At 40.6% G+C, this 26,716-nt stretch overlaps 1 protein-coding gene across 1 annotated transcript in view; it reads right to left on the reverse strand.

Moving 5' to 3' along the window:
* LOC126502360 (phospholipid-transporting ATPase ABCA3-like) overlaps positions 1–26,716 on the reverse strand; it is a 65,459-nt gene that overhangs the window by 12,981 nt on the left and 25,762 nt on the right. The window contains exons 11-22 of the mRNA XM_050143281.1: positions 25,583–25,712; positions 18,079–18,233; positions 17,277–17,432; positions 16,781–16,991; positions 15,795–15,945; positions 14,825–14,923; positions 14,408–14,561; positions 13,151–13,448; positions 6,927–7,173; positions 6,584–6,788; positions 4,358–4,574; positions 3,211–3,384 (exon numbers count right to left, since the gene is read on the reverse strand). Of these exons, the coding sequence (XP_049999238.1) occupies positions 3,211–3,384; positions 4,358–4,574; positions 6,584–6,788; positions 6,927–7,173; positions 13,151–13,448; positions 14,408–14,561; positions 14,825–14,923; positions 15,795–15,945; positions 16,781–16,991; positions 17,277–17,432; positions 18,079–18,233; positions 25,583–25,712 (2,197 nt within the window). The remainder of the gene's footprint in view (positions 1–3,210; positions 3,385–4,357; positions 4,575–6,583; positions 6,789–6,926; positions 7,174–13,150; positions 13,449–14,407; positions 14,562–14,824; positions 14,924–15,794; positions 15,946–16,780; positions 16,992–17,276; positions 17,433–18,078; positions 18,234–25,582; positions 25,713–26,716) is intronic.

Consider the following 26,716-nt stretch of genomic DNA (forward strand, 5'->3'; position numbering starts at 1 on the left):
CAGCTCCAGCAGGACATAAAAGGCCTGCCAGGTTGCTACCTGAGAAACAGCCAGTAACTGTGGAGCCACAATTATTGGTTAAAACAGCAGGTATAGCCGATGTGCTTGAGGAAAAACAACAGAGTCTTAATTGAGAAATGTCCTCATAAGATCCAGCCGTAGGGCATTTCCTTAGTGATTGGTAGTGGAGGGCCCAATCCATTGTGGATGGTGTCATCTTTGGGTTAGTGGTCCTTCTTATAGAAGAAAGCAGGCTGAGCAAGCCACGGAGAGAATGACAGTAAGCGGCACTCCTCCATGGCCTCTGCACCATCTCCTGCCCCCAGGTCCCTGTACTGATTTCTTTCAACAATGGACAACTATGTGAAAGTGTAAGACTAATAAACCCTTCCCTCCCCAACTTGCTTTTAGTCATGGTGTTCATCACGACAATAGTAACTATGACTAGGACACCAAGAGTGAGGATTTTCCCAAACTTTCCCAATACATCAAACCACAAATCCTTTAAGTTCAGGCAATATAAGTAGGAGAAATGTTGATTTCCCTAAGTTACACTGAAATAATGCTAATCATGAAAGAGAATAAACATATTGCCAATAAACATCTTAACAGCTCTTCTTATGATCTTAGACAGTTAACCTGCCAACACGGAACATAATAAAACACACAAGTAAAGCCAGGTGGTGGTGGTGCACACCTTTACTCCCAGCACTCAGGAGGCAGAGGCAGGTGGATCTCTGTGAGTTCGAGGTCAGCCTCGTCTACAAGACCTAGTTCCAGGACAGCCAGGGCTGTTACACAGAGAAACCCTGTCTTAGAAAACAAAACAAAATGCATGCATGTATACATACCCACAAACAGAAAGAGAAGACAAGTGGCAATAGGATATAGTCATAAATCTTACAGATGTTTTTGTCAAATAGCTTTCAAGTAAAAGGCCCAAGAGGACAATCTGAAGTTTTAGAAAGGCACACAGTTGAGTGAGGAACTCTTTAGGGTCAGGGAACAAGAAGAAACCAGCCCAACTATCACTAGCTGGTGTGCCTGACTTGTTAGGATTGGTTGATGACCAAAGATGATGATTAATTCCTTGTACCCATTTCTGCCCTCAATCTCCTGATATAAAAAACTTTTGATGAGTGAATCTGCACCCTAAAGATTTAAAGTAGAACTGACTGTTTCTTATGCATAAAAGCTTAGTTTTTGTTCCTTAGTTCCTTTAAGGTTCCTTGTAAGATCACCTTTCAAGATAAGTAATAAAGTGACTGCTCTTTTCTTTGTAACCGCCAAATCCTGCCTGCTGGGAAAAGAACTGACAGAGAAGAATGCCTTGCTTGCTTCCACTCTGTTAGTCTATAACAAATTGCTCGGGTATGAATGTATGTGGGTTCTTGGGGAGGATTTGTTTTTCATCTGTAATACATAAAATGTTTAATCATGCAAGGGGTATGGAAAATATGCTGTTTTTTTTTACTTGTGTTCATTGTAATCATTGTAGTCATTTACTTGAAGAATATACCGTAACCACTGTAATTTTTATATTGCTGGAAAGATTTTCCTGGGGTATATAGGCTGTAAGGGAAAGAATAAAGAGAAGGAGAAGGAAGACATCAAGAATGAGAGAACAAGGAAGAATAAAGATAGAGTTAGAAGGAAAACATCAAGAATGCGAGAGTTAGGAGGAACACATTAGGAGAGACAGAAGGGACCTTGCTGGACAGAGATAACAGCAGAGAATGGAGAACGCAGACTAAAGGCTGCAGAAGAAAACATCAAAGAATGTGAGTGCCTTTCCCCCTCAGATAAAAAGTCATAGTACGTCAACTTCTTCGGTTTTCTGTGCTGCTGGAGGCTGCTCCCCCAGGCAGCAAAACCTATACATTGCTGCATGAAAATTTTTATCAGATTTTTACGAGTCCCAACCATTCCAACCCCTAGTGTTTATTTTCTGTACAGTTGACCCGTTTGGAGTACTGGGATGCCCTCTGAGGTCACTCATGATTGTTTTAGATAGGAATGACCATATTAAACACTCCTTCTCTTCATCATTCCCCCCACAAACAAGACATTTTCAGAATTACTTACTGAGTGATACGTTCTGCCTCAAAGGATTCCCCAGATCAATGAATCATTCATTCTATGGTTTCCTTTACCACAAATCTTCAGCTTTTTTTTTTTGTTCCTCTTGCTTTTGTTTCTGGTTTTTCTCCCTACATTTTACTGATTTCTTCAGCCAAACCGCTCCTGCCAACTTTAATTTACTTATTGAAAAGTATTGTTGAGTCCCTCATGTAGCAGGACTGTATTAGACACTAGGGATGGGTTTTGCTTCTTTATAAGTTATAAGCTGTGTGCGGTTATGTGGGACAGTGGCATAACAAAAGCAAGTGTAATACATTTACAACACACATCTTCCTCCTGGAAGTTCTACCCCTTATGGAGTTCTGGTCCACAAAGGCTGTGTGATAGGGGCTAGGGAGATGGCTCAGTGGGTAACAGAGTTTCTGTGCAAGTGTGAGGATCAGAGTTTGGGTCCCTATCACACACTAAACGTCCAGTAGGCATGGCAAAGGCAAACTGGTTACATAGACTAGCCAAATTGGTGAACTATGTACTCAGAATAAAACACTGCCTCATTAAACAATGTGGGGAGTAGCCCAGGAAGACACTAAGTGCCAACCCCTGGCCTCCACTGAACATTAGCATGTAAATATGCACTCACACATACAGATAAACACATATTAAAAAAGACTTTGTGACACCGGCAAAAAGTCAGTTTTCTTAAGTGAACACACACACACAAAAAAGAAGCCTAACTTGAGTTTGTTGTGGAGATGTTAAGCTCATAGACAGCTAATTCCTAGCAGATCTGCTTTTCCTGTATGGTTACATGCCTTTAAGCCTAACTTGGTTTGGTTTTGATACCACATTCGCTGCCCTCATCTCCCCACACTGTGCACCAAATCTAGGGCCATGTGCAAACCAGAAATGCATGCGCCACCGGGTTACAGCCACAGCCTTCTTCTTACTTTGTGACAGTCTTGCTAAATTGCCTAAGATGACCTTGAGCTTCCAATCCTCCTATGTTAGTGTTCCAAGTAGTCACAGGCCTGCCCAGTGAAAATGACTTGTGTTGTAAGAAATACCTCCCACCATCCATGCTCTGGGCATTTGATCTTTTAGAGGCTTAGACACCTCCAATATACTTACTTTCTTTGCTACAGTTCAGGTATTTGGGAACATTCTGCCGTTGGGTGCACTGTATCTTCCTCTGGTAAATAACAGTGTAGTCACTTATACACTTCCCGAGGTTGTATGTGGGGAAGAGCAGCAGCGAGCTGAGCAGGACCGTCTTGGTGGTGTTGGACAAGGTGAGTGGTATTTCTAGAAGGGTGACAAGAACAGGATATGTAAAAGGAAACGAACCACCTGTAGGATGAGAAGTCCCTTAGGAATAATCAAAACCACGCACAGGGAACTGAAACCCAGATGGTGATCTCTGAACAGCAGTCTGTTACTTGCTAATAGGTTTTGGCATCGTTTACAGCTTGAGTTTGTGCTGATGATTACAGGATTCTGAAAAGTCTTTTTAGTGAAGTACCTGTGGCTAGTATTTCCTCTGTAAAAAGAATGTTAACCAAGAACTTGATGCTTATAGTATATTTTCAATTTTCTACCTTTTCTGAAATCTGGTTTAGTAAATTGCATTTTTAGAAGTACAAGTTTTTGTGTTTGTTGACCCAAGCTTGTCATGTTTAAAAGGACAAAATTTTCTTTTCTCTCTCCCTTTCTCCCTTTCTTCCCTTTCTCCCCTACCTTCTCTTCCCTATTTGTGGTGAGATCATTTAAAATAATCTCTTAGAGATTTAAAAGTACATATTATTATGAAGAATAATCACCTTGATGCGCAATATAAACCTAGAATGGATTCCTCCGGCCTAACCATACTTTTTATTTTCATTTAAAGTTTTATTTGTAAATACTTTCCAAATCTATTTGTTTTGAGTGTTTTATTATTTACCCTGCATCAAAATCAATTCCAAAGGATCAAAGATCTCAATATAATACTCAAAGCTCTGAAATTACTACAGAATCACTGAATCTAAGGTATAAGAAGTAGGAGAGAGGTCTTACTGAGGACCTTCAGGTTTGGTCTTTGCTCTTTAATACAAGGATTATGCACAGCATATAACCATAGAGGCTCAAGAGATGTTGTTGCGATAAAACTAATACAGATATGTCCAAGACTATAACTTGACTGTCTACTAATGCCCATCTCTTTGGGCCCATTGCTGCTCCTGATTTATTTATTGCTGTCTCTGGGGAAGGGCACATTTTGTAAAGTGCTCACACTTACTGGCTGCTATTACAGTATCTATCAAGATACTTAAAATGCCAGAGACATAATTGAACATGATAAGTTTGATGTAGGCAGAGGTGCTTTTAGAGAACAGGAAGCTCATCAGGTATGTGAGCGGAATGGCAGACCATCCAAACAGTGTGAGGATCAACAATGTTTCCAGAATGTGGTAGTCTGTGACATAAATGTCAGCTTTGCAGTATTTGAACACAACCTGCAACAGAGGGGACAGAGACAAAAGTGAGGCCAGAGTCTCTCTGTGTCTCTATTTCTCTCTCACACAAACAACAACCACACCACCACACACACACACACACACACACTCTATGCCATGACACTCAAAAAAAAAAAGAGAGATAGAGAAAAGAAAGAAAATACCAAGGCTTTCATTGTCTGCCTTTTTGAAACGAATAGAACCCACAACTTATGAGCATTCAGGTCAGGTGCACCTCCTCCTCACTAGAGGACAGTCCATCAAGCAGAATCATAACCATGGTCTTTTCTTATTTTGGCTTTCTCTTTGGAAGAGTTTCTTTAAAGATTCCTACACAGAACAGGAGACTTTCATACTTATGGCAGCCATCAACTTTCCCAGAAATAGATGATTTCTCTAAATGTTTTCCTCATATTTCATCAGTTTCCTTGCATTGACATCCCTTGTTTTTAATTTAGGTTTTGTAAGTCTAGTCTACGTCTCACGTTCACTCCAGAACCCCTTTCTAGTTATCTAGAATTCATGTGGGAAACCAGATAAGGAAGCATAAATTTAGGGAGACCTAAATTGGAATCTTGTTTGACTGAATCTTCTCCAGAGTCCTGGAAACCACCAATTCACACTCCGATTCTCTGAATTTGGTTGTTTTGTACATTTCATAAAGTAGAATCACACAGTGTGTGGCTTTGTGTGATGTGGGATTCCCCTCTGTATACCATGATTACCACTGATTAATAAAGAAACTGCTTTAAACCTATAGTAGGGCAGAACAGAGTTAGGTGGGGGAAACTCAACTGGATGCTGGGAGAAAGAAGGCAGAGTCAGAGAGATACTGGGAACAGACAAGCTAGAACCTTGCCGGTAAGCCACAGCCATACACACATTAATAGAAATGGGTAAAATTAAGAAGTAAGAGCTAGTCAATAAAAAGCTAGAGCTAATAGACCAAGCAGTGATTTAATTAATACAGTTTCTGTGTGGTTATTTTGGGAGTCTGGACAGCCGGGAACAAGGAACAAAGGAACAAGCAGCCTCCTACTACATTTGTGTGGTTGCTGTATTTGCATAAATATCCTCTGCCTTCATCTACAGCAGCAGCACATGTGAGGAGCGACTTCTCAGGCTAACTGATGCTGCAATGCATACAGATACCATGTTATCTTTCTCAATGAGTCTGCTGGTGGTCATACGGTCTCCTCCACATGTTAACTGCTGTGATTAGTGTAGAGGGGGAGTAGGAAGATGATGTATCTTTGAGATTCTCATTCCATCTCTTACCTTCAGTACTGGGATGTTTAGCTATAGAAGAGTACCATTGAATACCTTGAGAATTTGCCACATTTTTTTCTGATAGCATCCTCCTTTCTGGTTCCCACCAACAGGTGGCAAGATTTCCAATTTTTCCAAAACTACTTACTTTGTACTATTTATTTTTGCAATAGCCATCCTAACAAATATTTTTTAAAAAATATTTAAGATAAATTGATGGAGACCTAAAACCAGGAAAGGTGGCAATAGTCTAGTTCAGAATATTAGGAGACAAAATTTAACACAGCTGGGGAGCATGAAGTATGAAAACACAGTAGGAAGCTTTTTACTTTGAATAGTTTTAGAACTCAGCAAAAGCTAAACAGGAAACACTGGGGAATTAGTCCATGAGATACACTTGTACTATGACAAAGAAAGGTAACTATATTATAATAAAGTATTTTGAAGTTAATTTCTTAGTCTACCTTAGGACTTTTGGATTTTTTATTTTAGGCAGGGTCTCATGCCCACCAACCTTGAACTAGGTATGTAAGTGAGGATGACCTTGAACTCCTAACCTTCCCGCCTCTACCTTCCAAGTGCTGAAATTCCAGTCACTACCATCCCAGTGATGAGATGTGCTCTATAAGGTAACGAGCAAAGATCGGCACAGCTATATTTATGAAAACATCAATTAGAAGATGGATTTTCCTCATGGAACAAAAGGAAAATAAACTCTCAAAACATTGCCTGTCACTCACCAGTAGTAGGCAGCAAGAAATGAAGAAGACGATGAAGTCAAACACAAGAGCAGAAATCCAGTACACAAGGACAGAGACCCCACTCAGAAACTGCATGTGCTTTGCCTTGGTGGTTCTCTCGGTCACTGTCAGGAAGCAAAAGCCACTGACCAAAAGAGCCATGCCCAGCTGAATTTTTAAGGCAACCACCTTTCCTTCTGCACTCCTACAGAAGGAACAAAAAGAAGAGCCATCAGAAGATGCGGATTTCCACCAATGGCTCTTTTTATCACAGAAATATAACTGGATATTTTGGGAAGAAGGCATTTCAAGTGCAACAGTGAAAACACGAAACAGAGCATACCCAAGGCTGTCCTTAGCCTGGGGGTGTGGCTGAGGTTTATTGGAGACTGTTATGGAAGCATCAGCACCAGAAAGTGACCTGAAGAGAATGTTGTCTACGACTGCCAGGGAAAGAGATGGTGAATGGTAAGCTTCATTGTTGAACAGAGCAGTAAGCTCCGTTCTATTTGCAGCCACCTTGATGGAAAGTGCCACAATACATAAATGAATGCATTCTTCATTTCCCTCCAAGTATTTGAGTAGGTCACCTAGGGCAAAGACACAACACTGGTAAGTGTTTCCAACATATAGACCACACTAACAAATGGCATCCAAGAACAAATAATTAGGTTTCTTACCACTTTAAATTTTGTGGAGATAATTTTTCTTTGAAATTTTGTTGTTACCCTTGGGACTTTATTTCATCATTAATTTTGAAAATTTCTCATTGTATTTACAATAACCCAAACTACAGTTTTGCGGGGAAAACACAGCCTGATGCACTCCTCCAACTCACCTACCTGTCTTTAATAGACTGATAATAAATTTTACTCACATCACAGAGGTCACAAAACTCCACTCTAATAAAATGGAAAAACTAGGTGAAAAAATTTCAAAATCACCTTTTGAGAATATGCCAGAGTAGAAAGCAGCAGCACTTTTTTTGGGTCAAGACCCAGAGAAGAATAAAGGCATTCCACTCCCTTCTGAGTGGTGGAAAAGCCCCTTAAGCCTCCAGTATCTCAGTGTGGTCCCTGCACAGTAGTGAGGAGGAGACAGACCAAGCTGCACAAAGGTTGTCCAGCCTCAAATAAGGCTCGCCCAGCCCGGCAACGGGGTGGATGATGCCTACCCACACAGGCTTCAGTTGCAAATCTCTTCACTGTGTCTACTGATTGCAACTCTGTTCTATTCTGGAAATACCTTGATGGGCACAATTGGAAATGTGGTTTACAGCTATGGGCAAATCCCTTAACCCAACCAAACTGACACCAGCTTCACCATGAGGTGTGTGTAGACTCATTCGCCTGCACACACAATAGCACTTCGTTATCCTTATTATTTTCAAACCACTTGTCTTCTATTTCTCAATCTACTTCTTAACCCATTTTACAGGCTAGAATTGCCTTAACATCCAAGAAACACAAGTATTACATATACAGAATTATGAACCCTGACGCCGGGCGATGGTGGCGCACGCCTTTAATCCCAGCACTCGGGAGGCAGAGGCAGGCGGATCTCTGTGAGTTCGAGGCCAGCCTGGTCTATAGAGCTAGTTCCAGGACAGGCTCCAAAGCCGCAGAGAAACCCTGTCTCGAAAAATCAAAAAAAAAAAAAAAAAAAGAATTATGAACCCTGAGAAATGGGATCTCAAGGAATATAAGGCTGGCTCAATGTGTGAAAACAAACACTGTGATACCAATCAGCTAACCAAAATCACATACTCAAGTAAGTCTATGAAGAAAAATGTTTAAGGTGCAGAAGAACGGGGTCACTTACACACTGCTATTGGAGAAGTAAAACCACCGAGTACTCTGAAGAGCAGCTGGTTCTCAGATTATAATGCAGTTGTTACATGAGAAGGAGAAATGAAGATGTACAGTCACATGGTAACGGCAGCTTTATGGATAGCTATGCTTACGGGGGAAACTTAGGCATCTTTCAGTGAGTGGATGGCTAAATAAACTGTGCTATGCCCATGCAAAAGACAGGTAGTTAGCCACTGAAGAGACAAATGCTGGATACACACGATTATCAGAACATCACGCTAAATGAAAATGTCCATTCCAAAATGTTACACACTGTGTGATTCCATTTTTATATCACTCTTGAAGTGGTCAATCCACAGAAACAGAACAGAGACTTTAGTGTCCAGGGATAAGGGTGGGAATAGACAGTGGGAAGTTAGTGTGGTACTGAGGGCAACAGGAAGGAAAAGTGTGGTGAAAATGTCTCTATGTTAACTGTATCTCAACAGCCGGATTCCGTTCTCACACTGTAACTTTGCTAGAAATTACATCAGTGCACAAGGCCTCTCAATATTTTGGTAACCTACATAATAAACCTATACAAACTAAAGTATTAGCAAATCAATACAGCTAAATGGTACTTATTCGGACTCTTTTCCGCATATAGAGAATAACATTTATGTAATCCACTTAGGATGCATCTTTTGGACACATCCTCTACCCTAGCCCTGTTAGTTTCCTTGTTCCTCTAGTTCCCTTGCCTAGACTGTAACACCACAGCTGATTTGGTGGTAGTCTCTCCCCTCTTCAGATTTTCCCCATATTGCATATGAGAGGATTGTGTTGATCCTACAGGCTTGCTATGTGACAGAAACTGGGTTAGGAGCTCACCTCCCTATAATCTCTGTCATGGGCCAGATGAATGATGCAGTTGTAATTTGGTGTGATGGAGCTCACAAATGGGACATGCTTCTAATGAATGAAGAGAAGGTCATTTTGTTCCGTCTGAGAAGATAGGCAATGCTTCCTGAGTTACTGTGGTACTAGGATACCCTTCCAGAGTTCACACTCACTCAATTTATGGCACATCTTAAAAAATTTCAAGTGCTATATTGCTCTTAGAATTGGCAGGAAATGAGTCTCAGTGCAAGGCATGGGTTACTTATTGCATTACCCATAAGTAACTGGGCAGTCTCAGAGGTCTCCCAATTGATACAGGCTATTGCCATTGCTCTTGGTCCCCACCATAAGGTCACAATAAGACCCTGTCACTGAAGATGCTGCACATTTGGCTACAGGACAGAGAAAAATCAACCCCCACTGGACTAGGAAACCTCCTCACTATTGGCTAGCCTTCATAGTGCTGGCTGATGCTATAGAGGTTGCTGAGAGGGAAAAAGAGACATCAATAGTCTAACCTAGCACTGGACGGTATGCTACAAACTGACCTAACATAGTCATAGTGCCATGATTGTTATGGGGTAGCGAATCACTTCATGATTGGGTCTGGAATCTGCTCTGCAGGAGGGAATTTCAATACATAGTACTGAATTATACTGAATTATTGGTCACAAGCCCACGAAGTAGGAGGTTATAGGCCCTAGGATAAAACTTGCTATTTTTATTTTGCTAAATAGTCATACTGTCAAATTAATGTCTAAATATTTATGTTTATACCAGGAGGCTTGAGATCGCTCAGCCTTGTTCAGAGAAGCTTCTTTTTGCAGTGGGCACCAGTCAATGGGAAGATGAAAAACTGGTAATTGTGTTGAGAATAAGGGATTGCATACCTAAATATGGGACATCTATATTAACCCTCTAACCATGGCCAGGGAACATCTCAGAAGAGGAGGCCAGAGGATGTGGAGGAGAGCTATGAAATGCTGTCTTTTGGACACAAACTCACAGCAGCTGTGATTGCCTGTGCAAACCCTTTATAAGATCAAGGCAGTCAGAATTCCAACACAGCTGAGAGAGAATATCCCCAGACCTCATTCTTTACTGAGGAGTTATTAGCAATTAATAAAAAAACTTTTGAGTACTAAGATAGGATAGATAATGGAGTATTTTCTCTAAATTTGCTAAATACAAATGTACTGAATGTTGTAAATATCATTCTTCCTGATACCTGTTTTTGTTGTATGTAGTTTAACAATGTTAAAATTAAAACTTTTAATTCATAATAGTCAAAATTTTTAATAAAATCTCTCATCAGAAGCTGAAAATAAAATAGTCTCTAGGGAGCAGAAATTACTTTTGAGTGTTGGCCACTGGTAGGCTTCCCACCCATGCACATATGAGAAGCACTGATTGGTTTAGTGGGTTATAAAGAAAAATACTGTTGTGGGGGGGACATGTTGGGAGGCTATGGGGGGAATTTGAGGGGGAAAGAGGTGGTTTATATTTTTATGTTTTGTAGTACATCTGTATGAAATTCTCAAGAATTAAAAAAAAGTTTAGTGTTGCTAAAGCATAGTTCCTTTCAGAAGAAAAGAAGAGATTAAAAATTACCAAGAAATCTATTTCCCCACTGGAAAACATTTTTCTATTGTCTATGGCAAAGAGAGAGCAAGTTCTAAAAGATTTAATGTCAATTTTTTAGTGTAAATTTTATAAAGGTATGCAGTTTGAAATAGAGAGACAATATAAAAATTAATAAAACATACTTATTAAAGGTTCTGTGACTAAGATAATTAAAACAAAATTTAAAAATTGATGTGTCTGTTTCTTAAAACAAGGTTGGGTTGAGAAAGTGTAAAGATATCTCTTATACTTGACTAAGTGTCATTGAAGGCAAGTGACAATGGTGGGTCTTTTATATCATTCTGTTCTGTTTCTGCCCTTGTTCTTAATAAAAGAATAGCATATCCAGTTATTTATCTGATCTTTAATGTACAAAACATTCTTCAATCTAGATAATATTTTTATGAGTCAAGATACCACTTTCATCTAGTATCTTTTCTGTGTGGTTTTGGTTAACAGCTACATATTTCCCTCTCTCCTTTCCCCCCTCAACCTCTGTGTGGGCCTCCTGCATATTATTCAAGCTCTCTTCCAGTGAGCTAAATCCTAAACCTTGTTTGAGTCTCAGTCTGTATCTGGGGATGGCCTTGAATTTGTGATCATTTTTTCTCAGCCTCCAGATAGTTTAGAAGACTACAATTTGGTCCAGCTCACCCATCAGTGTGAAGAAAAAGAATAGGGACAATTTATTTTAATCAGCCAATCTATTACTTGTAAGTTGTTCCAATGGGATTATGTTTTTAAAGAACAATAACATCCTTAAACATTTTTTCATCCTTCAAAACAAAACCTGAAGAGAGAGAGAAACAAAACAAAATGACTTGCTTACCCTGAAGACTGTTTTCCAAAGAAACAGTGTCCATCAGGTAGTGAAGAAAATATTACCCATCCGGGAAGAAATGATTACATTTGAAAGAGAACATAATTTTTTTTTTGAGATAGTGTTTCTCTGTGGCTTTGGAGCCTGTCCTGGAACTAGCTCTGTAGACCAGGCTGGCCTCGAACTCACAGAGATCCGCCTGCCTCTGCCTCCGAGTGCTGGGATTAAAGGCGTGCGCCACCATCGCCCAGCTGAGAACATAATTTATATTCAGAGATGTGATGTATTATACTGAGTAGTTTGTAGATGAAGGCAGATCAGGTTAATCCCAAATCTTCAGTTTCTGTCTGATCTGGGTCAAAACTCTTGACTTGTTTAAATGTAAGTAAAGCTTATTTGTAAAAGAAGCAATACTATCTATTGAATATGGTAATTGCTCAACTTAAATGACAAGTACTAGGCAGAGCAAATGTAAACTTTATTGCTGTGTTTTTAGTAGCCCGCCCCCCCAAAGTCTTAAGGATTCTTGTTTTAGGTATTAATAGGATTTCTGTCCCCCACTACCACCACCACACACACACACACACACACACACACACACACACACACACACGTGCAATAAGCTTCTCCGGTGACACAGTAAGCCAGATCAAGCTGATTGAAGAAGTATAACAACAGATATATGGAGCAAAGCAACTCATGGGTGGGCTCACTGACCTCAGGGAATGAGGCCAGACAAGTTGTGCCCTGGAATAAAGCAGGGAGATTTTTATGGAGCGTAGGCGAGGGGTGATGACGTGTGTGCCACAAGCTGAGCAGCTAGACAGGGACTTGGGCAGCTGGTGGCATCAGGGGAGGAAGTTGTAATAGTCACCAAGAATGTGGAACTAGGCTTTTGGCATCTTTCATTTGGAGACTCTCTGGGTGGGCAAGGTTTGAAGAGAGAAAGAGATGGGAATGGGGATTCCTGAACTTCACAGGGGTGAGCTGGAGACTCCAACCAAACAGCTATCTCTATGAAAAAACTGAAGGCCAGGACTGGAGGCCACAATTCCATACTGTATTTTATTGTTGCCAAAAAGTAAAACTGTGCCCAATTTCATTAAAAAAAATGTACTTGGGCACCTCCTTTTATCTATTATCTATCTATCTATCTATCTATCTATCTATCTATCTATCTATCTACCTACCTACCTATCTATCGTGTTTAACTAGAAATAAGCAGTAAATGCTCACAAAGTGCAACCAATACCAATTAACTTTTGTGAGCAGTAGCTTTAATAAGGGCATTGCTATTGTTTAATTGTCTCTGTGACATAATGAGTATGAGGAAAAGAATGGAGCAAATTAACATGTTATAGTTATGACCTTTCTTTGGAAGTGACCCAGGGAAATCATTGAAAAGACAATTTTCTGTTTCTAAGTTAGCCTTACCTTGTACTTCCTTAATTTTGTGGTTGCCTGGTTTTAGCATATTCTCAAGGTGTGTTAATAGACTTGTCGTCAAATTAGATTTCCCAGAAATAGAAAAAGGCACAATGGTTTGACCATATTCATCCAAATTCATTTGCCTTGTTTTCTCCTCTTCATATCTAAGGTCACCAGACTTCAGGAGGAAGAGAGTAGAGATGACAAATCCCAGTGTCTGCACCAAAAGCACCCTCCAGTTTCGCCAGCTGTGCAGCAGCCTCTTTATGAACATGGCATGGAACTGCTGGCAGTAGAGGGGACACTAAGCAAAGCAGAGAGATACAGAAACAACATTACCACAGCCTCTAGACCTTGACACTGAAATTCACACTGAAATCCATTGACATCGATGCTCTGGAAAGTTTTGGTGTAAAAGCCGTATGGCTTATAAATACACACAATTTAAATACACACAGCTTATGTAAGTAGATAAATTCTTGGAGGAGACCCCAAACCTATGATGTGTCACCCAACAATAAGATCATTCATCTGTTAGTCTAATGCAAGGACAACAAACCACAGCCTTTGTGTAAACAGCTTTACTAGAATCCAGCTGAGCATATTATTCCTGTGCCCCATGGCTGCTTCCTGTACAATGATAGCTGAGTGATGGTGACAGAGATCATGTGATCTGTTGAACTTTCAACATTTGTTATCTCTTTAACAAATGACTTCTGATATAGCATATAATGTAAAGTGATTAAGTTTAACATTGTATATAATACTAGAAATGGCAACAGGATAATTTCTCCTGACTCCTAGTAACTACTATGACCAGGAGCAAGGAAAGAAGGCTTGGCAGCCCAGCCAGGCTTCCCATGATGAGGACCTCACTGATTTGGAGGTCCTCATATACAAGAACTACTCCTCTTGAAAGTCTTAGAACACACTCCTAGTTGATAATTTGAAAACTCAGGCACCCTAGTATACTTACGCCAACGTGAAAGAGTAGATAAGTTTCTGGGTTTTCAATTTGGGAAAAAAAATAAAACAAAAGAACTGCAGAATAGCAATAGTGACAGTAACAGCTGATAGCATTTTTCTGGAGTCCATTCCTCTGCATTTGAATACTGAATAGGTTGGGGTCCTAGCTGCCCACACCATGTTGGTTCTGCAGTAGTTGAGCATGCCACATTCTTTTGGTTCATGTGTTAATAGAAAACAAAGCTCTTAAATCTTAACTCTGGCTTCAGACACCTATTTCTTAGCCAAGGTTCTTACCCCAGTGTTAAACACAATGGTCGGGTCTTCACTCTGGGTGGGAAAGCCTCCTCTTATACTGCTTGGGACATCCTTATTCTTGCTCTCTTTGCTCCCCACTGAGGGAGACTGAGTAGCTTGGATGTCTGGTTTTGAATCTTCCATGTGACTGACTCTATATGAAGAAACAAACAAAGCTTGTCATTTCAACCTCATCCCACTGTCCCTTGCTTGAAGAATGTGAGTTGCAACCCCAACTCCACAGGTCCCTTGGATTACTCATGTTTAATGGCGACCACTAAGTAAGAGTGACATTAGCTCCCAAGCAGCAGCACATCTTCAGCCCTTGTCACACTTAAGCTTCTAAGGTGTGCATGCCAAGTTTGGCAAGAGTCTTTCCCTCTGAGGGTTTCCCTTTTCCTCTGGACACTTGCTAACCTAAGGAAGACTTCTTCCATTGTAGTGATAGAGACGCCGAAACTAGAAATGCCAAGGTTCTCTTGATTCTCTTCCAGAGCAGTAAAGAGAGCTTCAAACCTACAAACAGAAGAAGAAGACAGGCTGGGACTAAAAGAGATGATTTTCATGTTTACTTCTTTTTATTTGAAAGTGATCTCCCCTCACTTCAAGGTTTATTATAATGCCATGCTTCTGTCCTGTTGATTCAGAAAGGTGAGGCAAACGGAAAAAGCAAGATGACAGCAAACTGCTATAGTAGATTGATACTTTAAGATACATGATATTCTTAGATACATATTTTGATTTTCTAGTAAAACTATTACGATGCTCTATGAGGAGACTGTCATTTGATGGCTGACAGACAAAGGAGAGTCACTATTCTCTTGAGGCATGGCCACTATAAGGCTGCCCATGGATCTCACACCAACTGCCCATTCCTGGTGGGTTTTTGTCATCTTTACTACAAGGGCCATGACTTAAACCATCCTAGTTATTTTTCATTATAGTTTTTGAGACAATGTCTCTCTTTCTGACTCATGTTACCTACAAACTCATAATCCTGTTTCATGTCTCATTCTAGGATTGCAGTATGTATCACTTTACCTAGTTTTATTATTGTAGTGGTGGAGTTTGTATGTGTGGTCTGAGATTAAGTTTAGAACCTTGTACATGCTAGCAAAGCACTTCCCACTACCTTGTCATTCTCTTAGCACTTTTCGTCCCTCCATGTACTGGTAGTCACATTGACTCCATGGACTCAGTATCACCAGTTACTTGGAAGCTAGAATAAGCAGGTAACATTTGTCTCTTTTCAGTGCAAGTGGCAGCAATCACAGAAGTTTTGTTTCCTTAAATAAACTCTATTTGCTAAGCAGGAAGAAACAAGGAAAAGCAACAATTATTTCTGGCTATTTAAAAATCAGCTGGTTAGCATTTTCTAGATCCATACCTGTGAGTGTATTCTTGGGGTAGAATAAAAGATAATTCGTTTCCAACATTAGTCTGCAGAGTGGCTGCTGATGCATAGTAATGGATCAGTTTTGAGATTTCATCAATGTCACAGTGAGGTTCCTTCACCATGACTATGTGGTATCCAACACCTGAGAAAATACATTCAGAAGCCCAAATTGAGTGGGTTTATGCTTCCTATATTCTCAAGAGGCTTTTTGTGGTTTGTGTGAACTAGAAGAAGACAGAGCATGTCACAAATTATTTTACTACAACTCTAAGAGGTACAGCATTGTGTAATATAATTATAATTAGTGATATAAGTATGAATAGCTCTATAAGGGATTAATAATGATCTAGATTATAAAGAAATGACTTAGTGGGCAAGGGCAATTTCTGTGCCTGAGTGAGAACACGAGTGAATCCCTAGGACCAACAGACATCCAGCATGGCATGCCTGCCTATAACCCCAAAGTTGGAGAAAAAAGACAGGCAGATCCTGGGAGGTGTAATTCAGGGAAATAAGGCAGAGAGCATATAGATCAGCAACAGAAAAATGCTGACAACTTCAGAACTGTGTGGGAACTAAACAGCATACACTTAAAGAGCCAGTGAGCTACGTCACAAAAAAAAATCACCAGGGAAATTAGAAAGTCATCTATCTATCCGTCTCTGATCTCCATTTCTATACCTCTGTACCTAGCTATAATCTCACTGATGGACAATTGCATTAGATCATATTTATCTAGAAATCATGTGAGAGAAATGAGTGTCAACATTGGACAACACAATAAACACACGAGTGGGAGCTCATTTTGAAGAAAATAGAAAATAGAACACTGTTCCAAGGACTTACAGCTGGATTATAACAGCAACAAAACATGAGGAATCGTTCAAGTTTTGACCATATACACAAAACCAATGGGAATTAGGTTAAAGCATGTTATTAAAGCAACAGCATCCTAAGAATAATTAAAGGAAATGAACCATATAGTCTTTTCAGGAAGACTGAAGAACCACAGCACTGCAAGGTTCCCTGGACCATGATAGCAATGCGGTCACCCAGCACGTCAGCTTCATCCATGTAGTGGGTGGTCAGCAGGATGGTACGGTCCTGTTTGTAGGCTTGAAGGAGATCCCAGGTGGTCCTCCTTGAGGCCGGGTCCATGCCAGATGTTGGCTCATCGAGTATCACCACCTAGAGACAGAACAATTCTGATTATACAACTACACACTGGTCCCATGGTGTCCTACCAGGACTGGGCTTGCTCTTATTTTGACTTTTAAGCCAAATGTCCAACTGAGCATAGATAATAAGTTTATATAAAACTAGGACTTCTGTACTAAAATCAAACCGATGGTCATTTTATACCAATGAGGTTGACAATGTGAATGCCATCTGAACTTTCAAAGTCAGCGTTCTGATTTGTGTCACTTGGACTTTTAAACTAGCTGTGGTACAGACTTAGTTTGTCCCCTTTACCTTGGAGCCCCCCATCAGTGCTATAATGATGGCGAGTTTGCGCTTCATGCCGCCACTCAGCGACTTTGAAAACGTGTCACGTTTCTCCAGCAGGTTAAAAGCTGTCAGCATGTTGCTGGTTTCCTCAAGACACATCTTTTGAGGTATTCCTTTTACCTAAAAGAGGGAGGCAGAGTTTGCATGGCATTTTCAAGTTTAGTCTTAGATGTTTCTTTTAGAAATCATTTTCTGATTTTAAGAATTTCATATGTTTATATAATGTATTTTGGTCATACCACTCCCCCTTCTTCTGGCTTCCCTCGGCACTCCCTGCCATGTCTCCCTCCCAACTTCACACTGGCTTTCATAACACACTGAGTCCCGTCATGCCGTCGGGTCTAAGAATCCATGTGAAGCTGCCACTGGAACACAAGTCACCGTCCAGCTGCCAATCAATAACAGCTGTCTCAGCAGCAATCAACTGCCAAAGCTCTTGCTCTAGAGGTGAGGCTTTGTGACTTCCTCTGCAGCCTGGACTGGAGAGTCAACTGACTCTGTCTTGTGTGGGCAACCACAGCTGCTATGGGTTCATGAGTATCGCTGTCCCAAAGGGAACCTTTCGCTCCAGCCCTCCCAGCTGCTGAATCATAGAGATATTTCACAGCAGCTCCTTCCTTACGTCAACTCTGGAGTGCTATAGCCCCCTTTCCACGTCTTAAGTGTAGATGAAAATTAAAATCATTTCTTGAACTTTATAAGAATATTCGTAGTTGGTGATCTACCTGAACAGAATGAGGAGGGAAAAGAGATATCCTTGGCTCACCCCACAGTAGAAATAAAGGTGTTCTGATACTGTCAAGTGATCAAACAAGAGGTTCTGCTGAGGACACAAGCCCAAGGATGTCCTGATTTGTGTCATGTGCTGTGAGATGTCGTATCCATGGATGAAGGCCTCTCCGCTGGTAGGGGGATAGAGACCTAGAATCAGAAAGATGATGAAACAGAACAGTTTGGTGAGGAAACGTGCTCGGTAGGCAAATCTACACATGGATTGTTCACTAATGCTGTAGATCACAAAAAGTTTCATTGGCCACTCTGGGGACCATATTAGAAATAGTTTACAGCATTTTTTTTTAATGAATTTTGTGATTTTTAACATTCAGTGGAGAAGGGAAAATCACTTGGGGTGATCAAAGCATGGAAGTGTAACACAGGAACAGCCCAGTGCCACCACCAGTCACTTGTCAACAGTTACTATTTATAGTACAGTCTGCTCACTGCAATAGATTTGGGCACCTTTTAGATCGGAAAACCCACACCATAAAACTGCTACTTTTGAAGAACTTAAATTTTACTTGGAATAAAAAAGTATACTATCAGTTAAAATAATTTCAAAATGGTTCAGATGGTTGTACAGTCTTAGGCAGCTGTAATGAGCAGTTAATTTTAATAAAGAAAAATATTACTTTAAATTACTCAAATCTTTTCTGAGAAAGGATCCTATGTTGCTCAGAATGATCTGTTGAACGCTTGACCTCAAGAAATCCTCCTACCCCAGTCTCCCAAGTAGCTGGGGCTACAGGTTTGCTGGATTCCCTATTAATTAATTCTATTTGAAAACATCCAGAGTGACCACAGTCACAAAGTGCCCATGAAAAGTGTCCTTTTCATGATTGTTGCAAAGTTTTCAGATTAAACACATTAGCTTAATTTAGTTGTTCTAAAATGAAACTACCATTTTCTGACATCTCACTTCTATCATGGACAGTTAGCTCCCGGATTTAGTAATTATAAAGTATGTTTCTGTGCTTCTAGTGAGATTTTGTTTAAAATTTGTTTTGTCTGACATTTGGATTTCCACTCCAACTTTCTTATCGTTGCTATTTGCATGATACAACTTCTGTCTTTTTACTGTCAATGTATTTACATTTTAGAATTTAACCTATGTCTTCTAAAGGTATTATAGTGATGATGCTTAATATTTTATTCCATCTGATAATCTTTTATGTATAGACTAGTAATATGAATTTTAAAGTAATTTTATACATTACTTCTACACCCCTCCAACTCCTTCAGTATCCCTTTCCCAAACTGATGTGGGATTCCTCTCTGTATGCTGTGAATATGTTTTATTACCATTGGTTAATAAAGAAGCTGCTTTGGGCTTATGGCAAGACAGAATAAAGTCAGGTGGGAAATCTAAACAGAGACATAGAGAGAAAGTAGGCAGAGTCAGAGAGATGCCATGTAGCTGCCAAAGGAGACAGGTGCTGGATCCTTACCAGTAAGCCGCAACCTTGTGCCGAAACACAGATTAATAGAAATGGGTTAATTTAAGATATAAGAGTTACTTAAGAAGAAGCCCAAGACAATAGGTCAAGCAGTGTTGTAAGTAATACAGTTTCTGTGTGATTATTCAAGTCTGAGCAGTCGGGAAATGAACAAGAAGTCTCTGTCTACAAAATGGCATAGCAATGTGGGTCAGCTATATTCACATAAAACCTGAGAGAGCTTGGAAAGGAATTCTAGACACAACAAACAGAGTTAAGCACAACTTCATGGTAGCAGCATTTTCTTACATTAGCATGTCAACTCATTGTACGAGTCTTGTTCAGGTAACCATGTCATTGAGGGTCATGGATACATTTTCCCTGTCACGTCCAGGGGCCTTAAACAGCCGATTTCCTGGGCCTTTGGCTCTAAACAATCTTTCTGCTCTCTTTCCCTCAATTTTCCCTGAGCCTTACAAGTAAGGGTTGTGCTACAGGTATATCAGTTGGGGCTGGACACCTCTGAGTCATGTATTACATGCATTTTGTGCAGTTGTGGGATCCTGTACTAGTCTCTACCTGTTGCAGAAAAAGTCTTTTTTGGTGAATGGTGAAAGCTACCCTTATCTGTGGTGTAAGGATAAGCATTTAGGATACAGTTAGAAATTTTGTTTGTTTATGAAAATGGCAGTAGTAGGTTCTCCTATAGTGTCCATGGCTTCTCCAGTCGTGGGTAGTTGGCTAGGTCTGTTGTACTAGGCAAGAATTCCTGTTGTGCGGTCCATATGTTCAACTAGACAGTGTTGGTTACCCTCAAGATAAAGGGCCACTACTGCACCCTTCGAATATCTTGTCATGATGGCCATTGCTATGGTTCATATGACTTACATTTGGTAGGGCTATTGATTGCTTTCCTCCCTTGACAGCTTGCATAGCCCTTTCTGAAACTATGAGATCTAGTCCCCAAGGAGGAGGCTGATGGGCCTGGTTAGTTCACTGCCTTCAAATCTTGTGTCCAAAGTGTGTGGTATTTTCAACAAAAATATTATACTGAGTGAGGTAATCCAGACCCAGAAAGACAAATGTGAATATATAACATATTGTAACCATAGGATTCTTTTTTTTTTTTTTTTTTTTTTTTACCATAGGATTCTTGAGTCCTCTACATCCACTGGTACTTTCTTTTGCATTGAATAAACATTTCTATCATAATATTTCTATTACTTTTATTTTTTTTTCTCGCTATCACTCATCTCTTTCTTTGTTTGTTTGAGATAGGGTTTACATAGCCCTGGAAGCCTTGAACTTGGTATGTAGTGAGGATGACCTTGAACTGCTCATCTACCTCTTAAGTACTGGGATCACAGTTGTGCACCCTCACTCTTGGATGTCAAAAGGTTTTGTTTATATTTGTAGTTGTTTTGGAGCTTTTTAAGTTTTATAGTAATTTAATTCCAGAGAACTGAATGATTGTGACCTCTGCATATCTCTCTCCCACTTCCTTCTGATACTATTGATTATACATGGCATCTGTATATATTATTAGCTATGCTGTAGTGGTATATTTTTTTATTAAGTAAACAGTAGAAATATATTAGTAGAGATTGTTACATGTCCCCTCTTCTTTAACACTTGTGATAGTTTGATAGGAATGACTCTCATAGGCTCATAGATTTGAATGCTTGGTCACCCAAAATTAGCACTATTAGGAAGTGTGGCCTTATTGGAGTAGGTGTGGCCTTGTTGGAGGAAGTGTGTCACTGAGGGTGGGCTTTAAGGTTTCACATGCTCAAACCAGGCCCAGTGCCTCTTTCTGTGTTCCTGCTGTCTGCTGGTCCAGATGTAGAACTCTTGGCTCTTTCTCCAGCATGTCTGCCTGTGCGCCATTGTGCTTTCTGTTATGACTAATGGACTAAACCTCTGAACCTGTAAGGCAGCCACAATTAAATGTTTTCCTTTAAGAGAGTTTCTGTGGTCATGGTGTCTTCATCTCAACAGAAACCTTAACTAAGACAGAAGTTGGTACCAGGGGCTGGAGTATTGCTGTGATGGAGCTGTTTTTGTTTAGAGGAATGTGGACTTTGGGTCTTTGGTTAGGAAAGCAGTGGGATGCTTTAAGTGGAGCCTAACAGGTCATACTAATAGGAGCATGGAAGGCTGCGGTGCTGAGGATGATTTGAACTGTGGAGGCCTGGAATAAGAGGTTTCGGAAGAGAAGAATGTTAGTATGTGGCCTAGAGAATGGTCTTGTGATATTTTGGTGAAGAGTGGGGCTTCTTTCTAACCTTGTCCAAAAAAATCTGCTTGCGACTAAATTAATAGTTTTGGACTAATTTCTTTGGCAGAGTAAAATCTCACAACAGCCTAGTGTTGACTTTGTCTGTGATTACTAGTGTTCACTCTTATGAAGAAGATCTTTAATGCAAAGGAGAAAGTTGAGCAAGGAAAAATACAAAGAGTACAGTTCAAGGAGCAAAGGGACATCAGGAAGTGGGATGAAACTAAATCCTGTGTTCAAGGAGCTAAGCAGATTAAAGGAAAAATCTGTTGTTAGATGGAATAAAGGGATTGATGACCTTAGGGCAAGATTCCACTTTGTTTCCAATTTGTGAAAAGGAATGAAAGAAAAATGTAGGGCTCTCTGTGGTGGCACACAGCTTTAATCCCAGCACTCCAGAGGCAGAGGCAAGCAGATGTCTGAGTTTGAAGCCAGCCAGGTGTACAAACCCAGTTCCAGGACAGCCAAGCTTAAGCAGTAAAGGAAACTATTAAAAAAAAAAAGCTGGTAAATATGTAATTAAATGAGAGGGCCATGTTCTAGTCCCAGAAAACAGCAGAACTTGGCAACTTTGGCCACATGTTCTGACTTTAGAATCAAGGATAGAAGAAAGGAGTAATGGAATCTTCCTCTACAACTAAGGGAAGCCACTAAGTCCAGGAATATGCTAGGGGTACCCAGGCATGGGGGCTTAGAGAGGCCATTGTGTGAAGATGAAGACTGGGTTGCCTTGGAAACCCTAAGATGTTGGATATGCTAGAGCTGTGGGATACCTACTGTGGATTGCTGCTAACAGGGAGTAGACTCAGCCAAAGAGAAAGAAGTGTATTGTAGGCAACAAAGCTGAAAAGAGCCCAGCTGTTTTGTTGTTGTTGTTTTGCTTTGGTCCAGTACTTCCTCACTCCCTATCTTCCCTTTGGAATGGTAATGTATATCTTGTGCCATTGTATGTTGGAATTATATGATCTGCTTCTTTGTTTTGGTTTTTCAAGGGGTTACAGTTAAGAGATTGCATGACTCTCAGAAGAGACTTTGAACTTTTAAACAGTGTTGAGGCTGTAATAGGTTATTGGGACTTTTGAAGTTGGACTGAGTGCATTTTTGCATTATGATATGACTATATCATGGGGGCCAGGGAGTGAAATGTGATCTGAACAGGAATGGCTTCCATAGGCTCATAGATTTGAATGCTTGGTTGCTAGGGAGAGGCACTATGGAGGTGTGGCCTTGTTGGAGTATGTGTGGCTTTGTTTTAGGGTTAAAATGTTCAGGCTAGGCTCAGCCCAGTTTCTCTCTCTCTCTCTCTCTCTCTCTCTCTCTCTCTCTCTCTCTCTCCCTCCCTCCCTCCCTCCCTCCCTCCCTCCCTCCCTCCCTCCCTCCCTCCCTCCCTCTTTTTCTCCTCCCTCCTCTCTCTCCCTGCTGTCTACAGATCCAGATGTAGAACTCTCGGCTCCTTCTCCAGCACCATGAGTCTGTGCACCACCATGCTTCCTGCCATGAGGATAAAGGACTAAACCTCTGAACCTGTAAGGCAGGCCCAGTTAAATGTTTCCTTTACAAGAGTTGCCCGGGTCATGGTGCCTCCTCACAGCAACAGAAACCCTAACTAAGATAACACCACCCTTTTCATTTCTCCCTTTCTTACAATTCATTACCATGGTGGTAATAGTGATGCTCATTTCGGTTTCTTTCACCAGTTTAAATGTGTTGCCTCACTCACATCTGGCCTGTGTTGTGTCTGATAAAAAGTCACCTCTTAGCTTCACAGGGGCTGTGTTGCACATGACAAGTGACATGCTTGGTGTGTTCAACATCTCTGTCTTTGCTTTTCAGAATTTAATATAACATGCTGGGTGTAGACTTCAGTTTGTCTTATTGAAGATTTGTTGATTTTTTTGAACAAGCTATTTGATATTTTCAATGAATTTGACAATTTTTCAACTTTTATTTCTAGACTACTTTTCTTCCCCATCTGACACTGATAATATGCATACATTCAGTACACATAAAGGGACTGGATTTCTCTGATGCTGTTAATCTTTCTTTTTGTGTTATTCATGTCATATCTATCAATATTTCTTCAAATTCACTGACTCTTCTGCCAGTTCAATTGTTAATTTTTAATAATGCACATTTTACTTGGGTTCCTGTACTTCTTCTAGAAGTCATACTTGGCTCTTCCTCCTTCATTTCCTCTCTCCTGCTCTTCCCCTGGCCCCCTCCTTCTTCTGGTTCTCCTCCCTCTGCTCTTTCTCCTCCTCTCCCTCTCCCTCCTACTGGTCTTCCTCCTCCTTTTTTCTTTTTTAAGATTTCCAGGTCTGGGTAAATGGGTTAGTTAGTAAGCTATACAAGCATGAAGCCCCAAGTTTGGATTCCTAGTACTCACACGAAACCCAGGTATGGCAGTATAACCTATAATTCCAGCACTGAAAGGTGGTGAAGGGTAGAATAGGAATAGGGGCTGAGGCAGGGACAAAGTCATCCCTGAGGCTCCCAGACCAGCCATAATAGTTGAAAGGATGAGCTCTAGTTTCAGTGAGAAACCATCTCAAAATATATAAATAAATAAGGTGGAAAAGTGAATCAGGATGTTGGCTTCTAGCCACTGCACACAAACACACACACTGTAGTGACTTGAAATAGTGATGCCCCTAATCCTCACCAGGCTATTGTCTCTTTGCATATTTAATTCTGACTTAGCTGGAGGATTCCAGTAAATTCCCTTTCTCCTGCAATGTGGAATGTTGGGTGTTACTCTGGCAAGTAGCTCTTTGTGGTTTTCATCTGGCTTTCTTGTGTTGTCTCTTTTCTCAGTTAAGTTTTCCTGGTCCGTTGGGGATTATGTTTGGTAGTTGGGCTCAATTAGTTATGGACTGATCTTCTGGCTGTTGCTACAGTAACCTGGGGGTGGGGGTGCTCTGCTTGGCAGTCTTACGGGGGGGGGGTGTTTAAAGTAAGTGTTCAGGGTTTGTTCTGACCCCAGCAGGACTCCTGCCAGCGATCTTGATTTTTCGTTTTCTAAGTTTGCAGACCCTTCAAATGGCTTTGTCTTTTGCTGTTTTTCCGAGCTGTGTCAGAGTCACTGGGGCACTCAATATGGGGTTGGCCTAGTGGACCAGAAGTTGAATATTGTTTTTATTTAAGATTTTATAGATTCAGAAGGAAAATGTATATATAAAAATGTTTGGGTTATTTCTTCTACGTCCCGATGGTTTGACCATGTTTGGTACTCTTGGGTTCTTAAAAACCCAAGTTTCAGTCTAGAATTATTTTCTTCATGCCTGAATATCTCACATTCCTTAGCGCTTACTCCTTTGCCTGAGCAGCCTGGGATCTGATTTACCAGTGTTTACGGGGCTGCAAACTCTGTGTGCTTAGCTGTTGTCGGGCTGCAGCTTTCCACAAATGTGAACTGGAGCCTGGAGATTAAGTCATCAGCATCCCTACCGCTGTCCTGTCTGCTGGCTTCATCACTGACTGGAGGAGTGGCGCTGAAGTCTCTGAGTGCAAATGTGTCTGCTGCCTTTCAGGTCTTTCCGTTTGTGCTTTGAGGATTTTGGTACTCTGTTCCTAGACACATACACACTAAGAAACATCTGTCTTCTTCATGATTTTTTAGTCATTATGTAATGTCTCGCCCAAGAACACCAACTTTTAAATGTTTATATTATTTATAAACATGAAAATGAAGTGGACTATTATACAATATCATGTTAGTTTCATTGTTTTATCCCCAGTGTCTGGGTAAGGACACCTTCTCGACAGAGCTGAACACCTACCCGAGAGGATGGAAAGAGTAGTGGACTTTCCTGCTCCATTGGGTCCTAGAAGAACTGTGATCTGTCCCTCGTACAAGTTCAAAGTCAAGTCCTTAATAGCTATCTTGGTGATGTTACCCTCTTGGAATACCTGTTGGGGGAAGCCCATACATGTTAACTATGTAGCCTTCATAAGCAGTTTAGAATTACAAGTAAACACAGCAACTCTTTATGTAAAAGTAAGACTATGCATTAATCTTATGGGGAAGTAGAGTGTAAAAAGGAGGAATGGCAGAGAGGGAAAATCTATTTGAAGATACAATGTGAGTTTTAGAATTTCACAATAGGTGTACAATATTTACACAAACAACCCCATCCATTTCTTTGTAATTTTAATTGCTACCCTGAAGCTGGCAATGCCACAATCTGAGTTGGTCTTTATTTTGGGGACAGAGGAAATGGCTCAGTGGGCAAAAGCACTTGCTGTACAAAGATAATGATCTGAGTTCAAATCCGCAGAACACACATAAAGCCAGACACATCCTTGATAACAATCCTCCAACAGGGACATGGGAGACAGAAACAGGAGAATACTTGGAAGCTAGTAGGCCATTTTATCTCTCACATACAGTTAAAAATCAACAGAGATCCTGTCTCAAAGAAGGTAGGGGGCTAGGACTGACATACACAGCTTCTGACCTCTACATGTGAGCTGTGGCATGTGATTATATTCACATGAGCATCCATGTGTGCGTGCATGCACACGCGCGCGCATGCGCGCGCGCACACACACACACACACACACACAGAGTCTTGGAAGAAAGGCCAAATGGAAACCACCACGGATGCTCCTCAAAATGTCTTTCATACAGGTGAGCAGAGTTTCTGCTCAGAGGGCTAACAGCCAGAAAGAGCATCATTTCTGGTTCTAGCAACAAGTAGAAGGTAAATAATTTCCCAAACCATAATTTGTCTTCAAATTCATCAGCAAGGTGAAAGCAGCCTGAAGTCTCAGGAATGATAGAGACTCTCAGGAAAGATGGCTCAGATGTGCAGGGATACGGATGCCATGCGAACATTTAAAGAGATTTTGGTTATTTTTTAAAACAACAGCTGAGTTTACAAACCACTCAAGGAACACAGAACTGGGCAACC

Source organism: Alexandromys fortis, unplaced genomic scaffold (assembly GCF_014885135.2).
Source record: "Alexandromys fortis isolate MF-2015 unplaced genomic scaffold, M_Fortis_MF-2015_v1.1 scaffold_45, whole genome shotgun sequence".
In the NCBI taxonomy this organism is placed as follows: domain Eukaryota; kingdom Metazoa; phylum Chordata; class Mammalia; order Rodentia; family Cricetidae; genus Alexandromys; species Alexandromys fortis.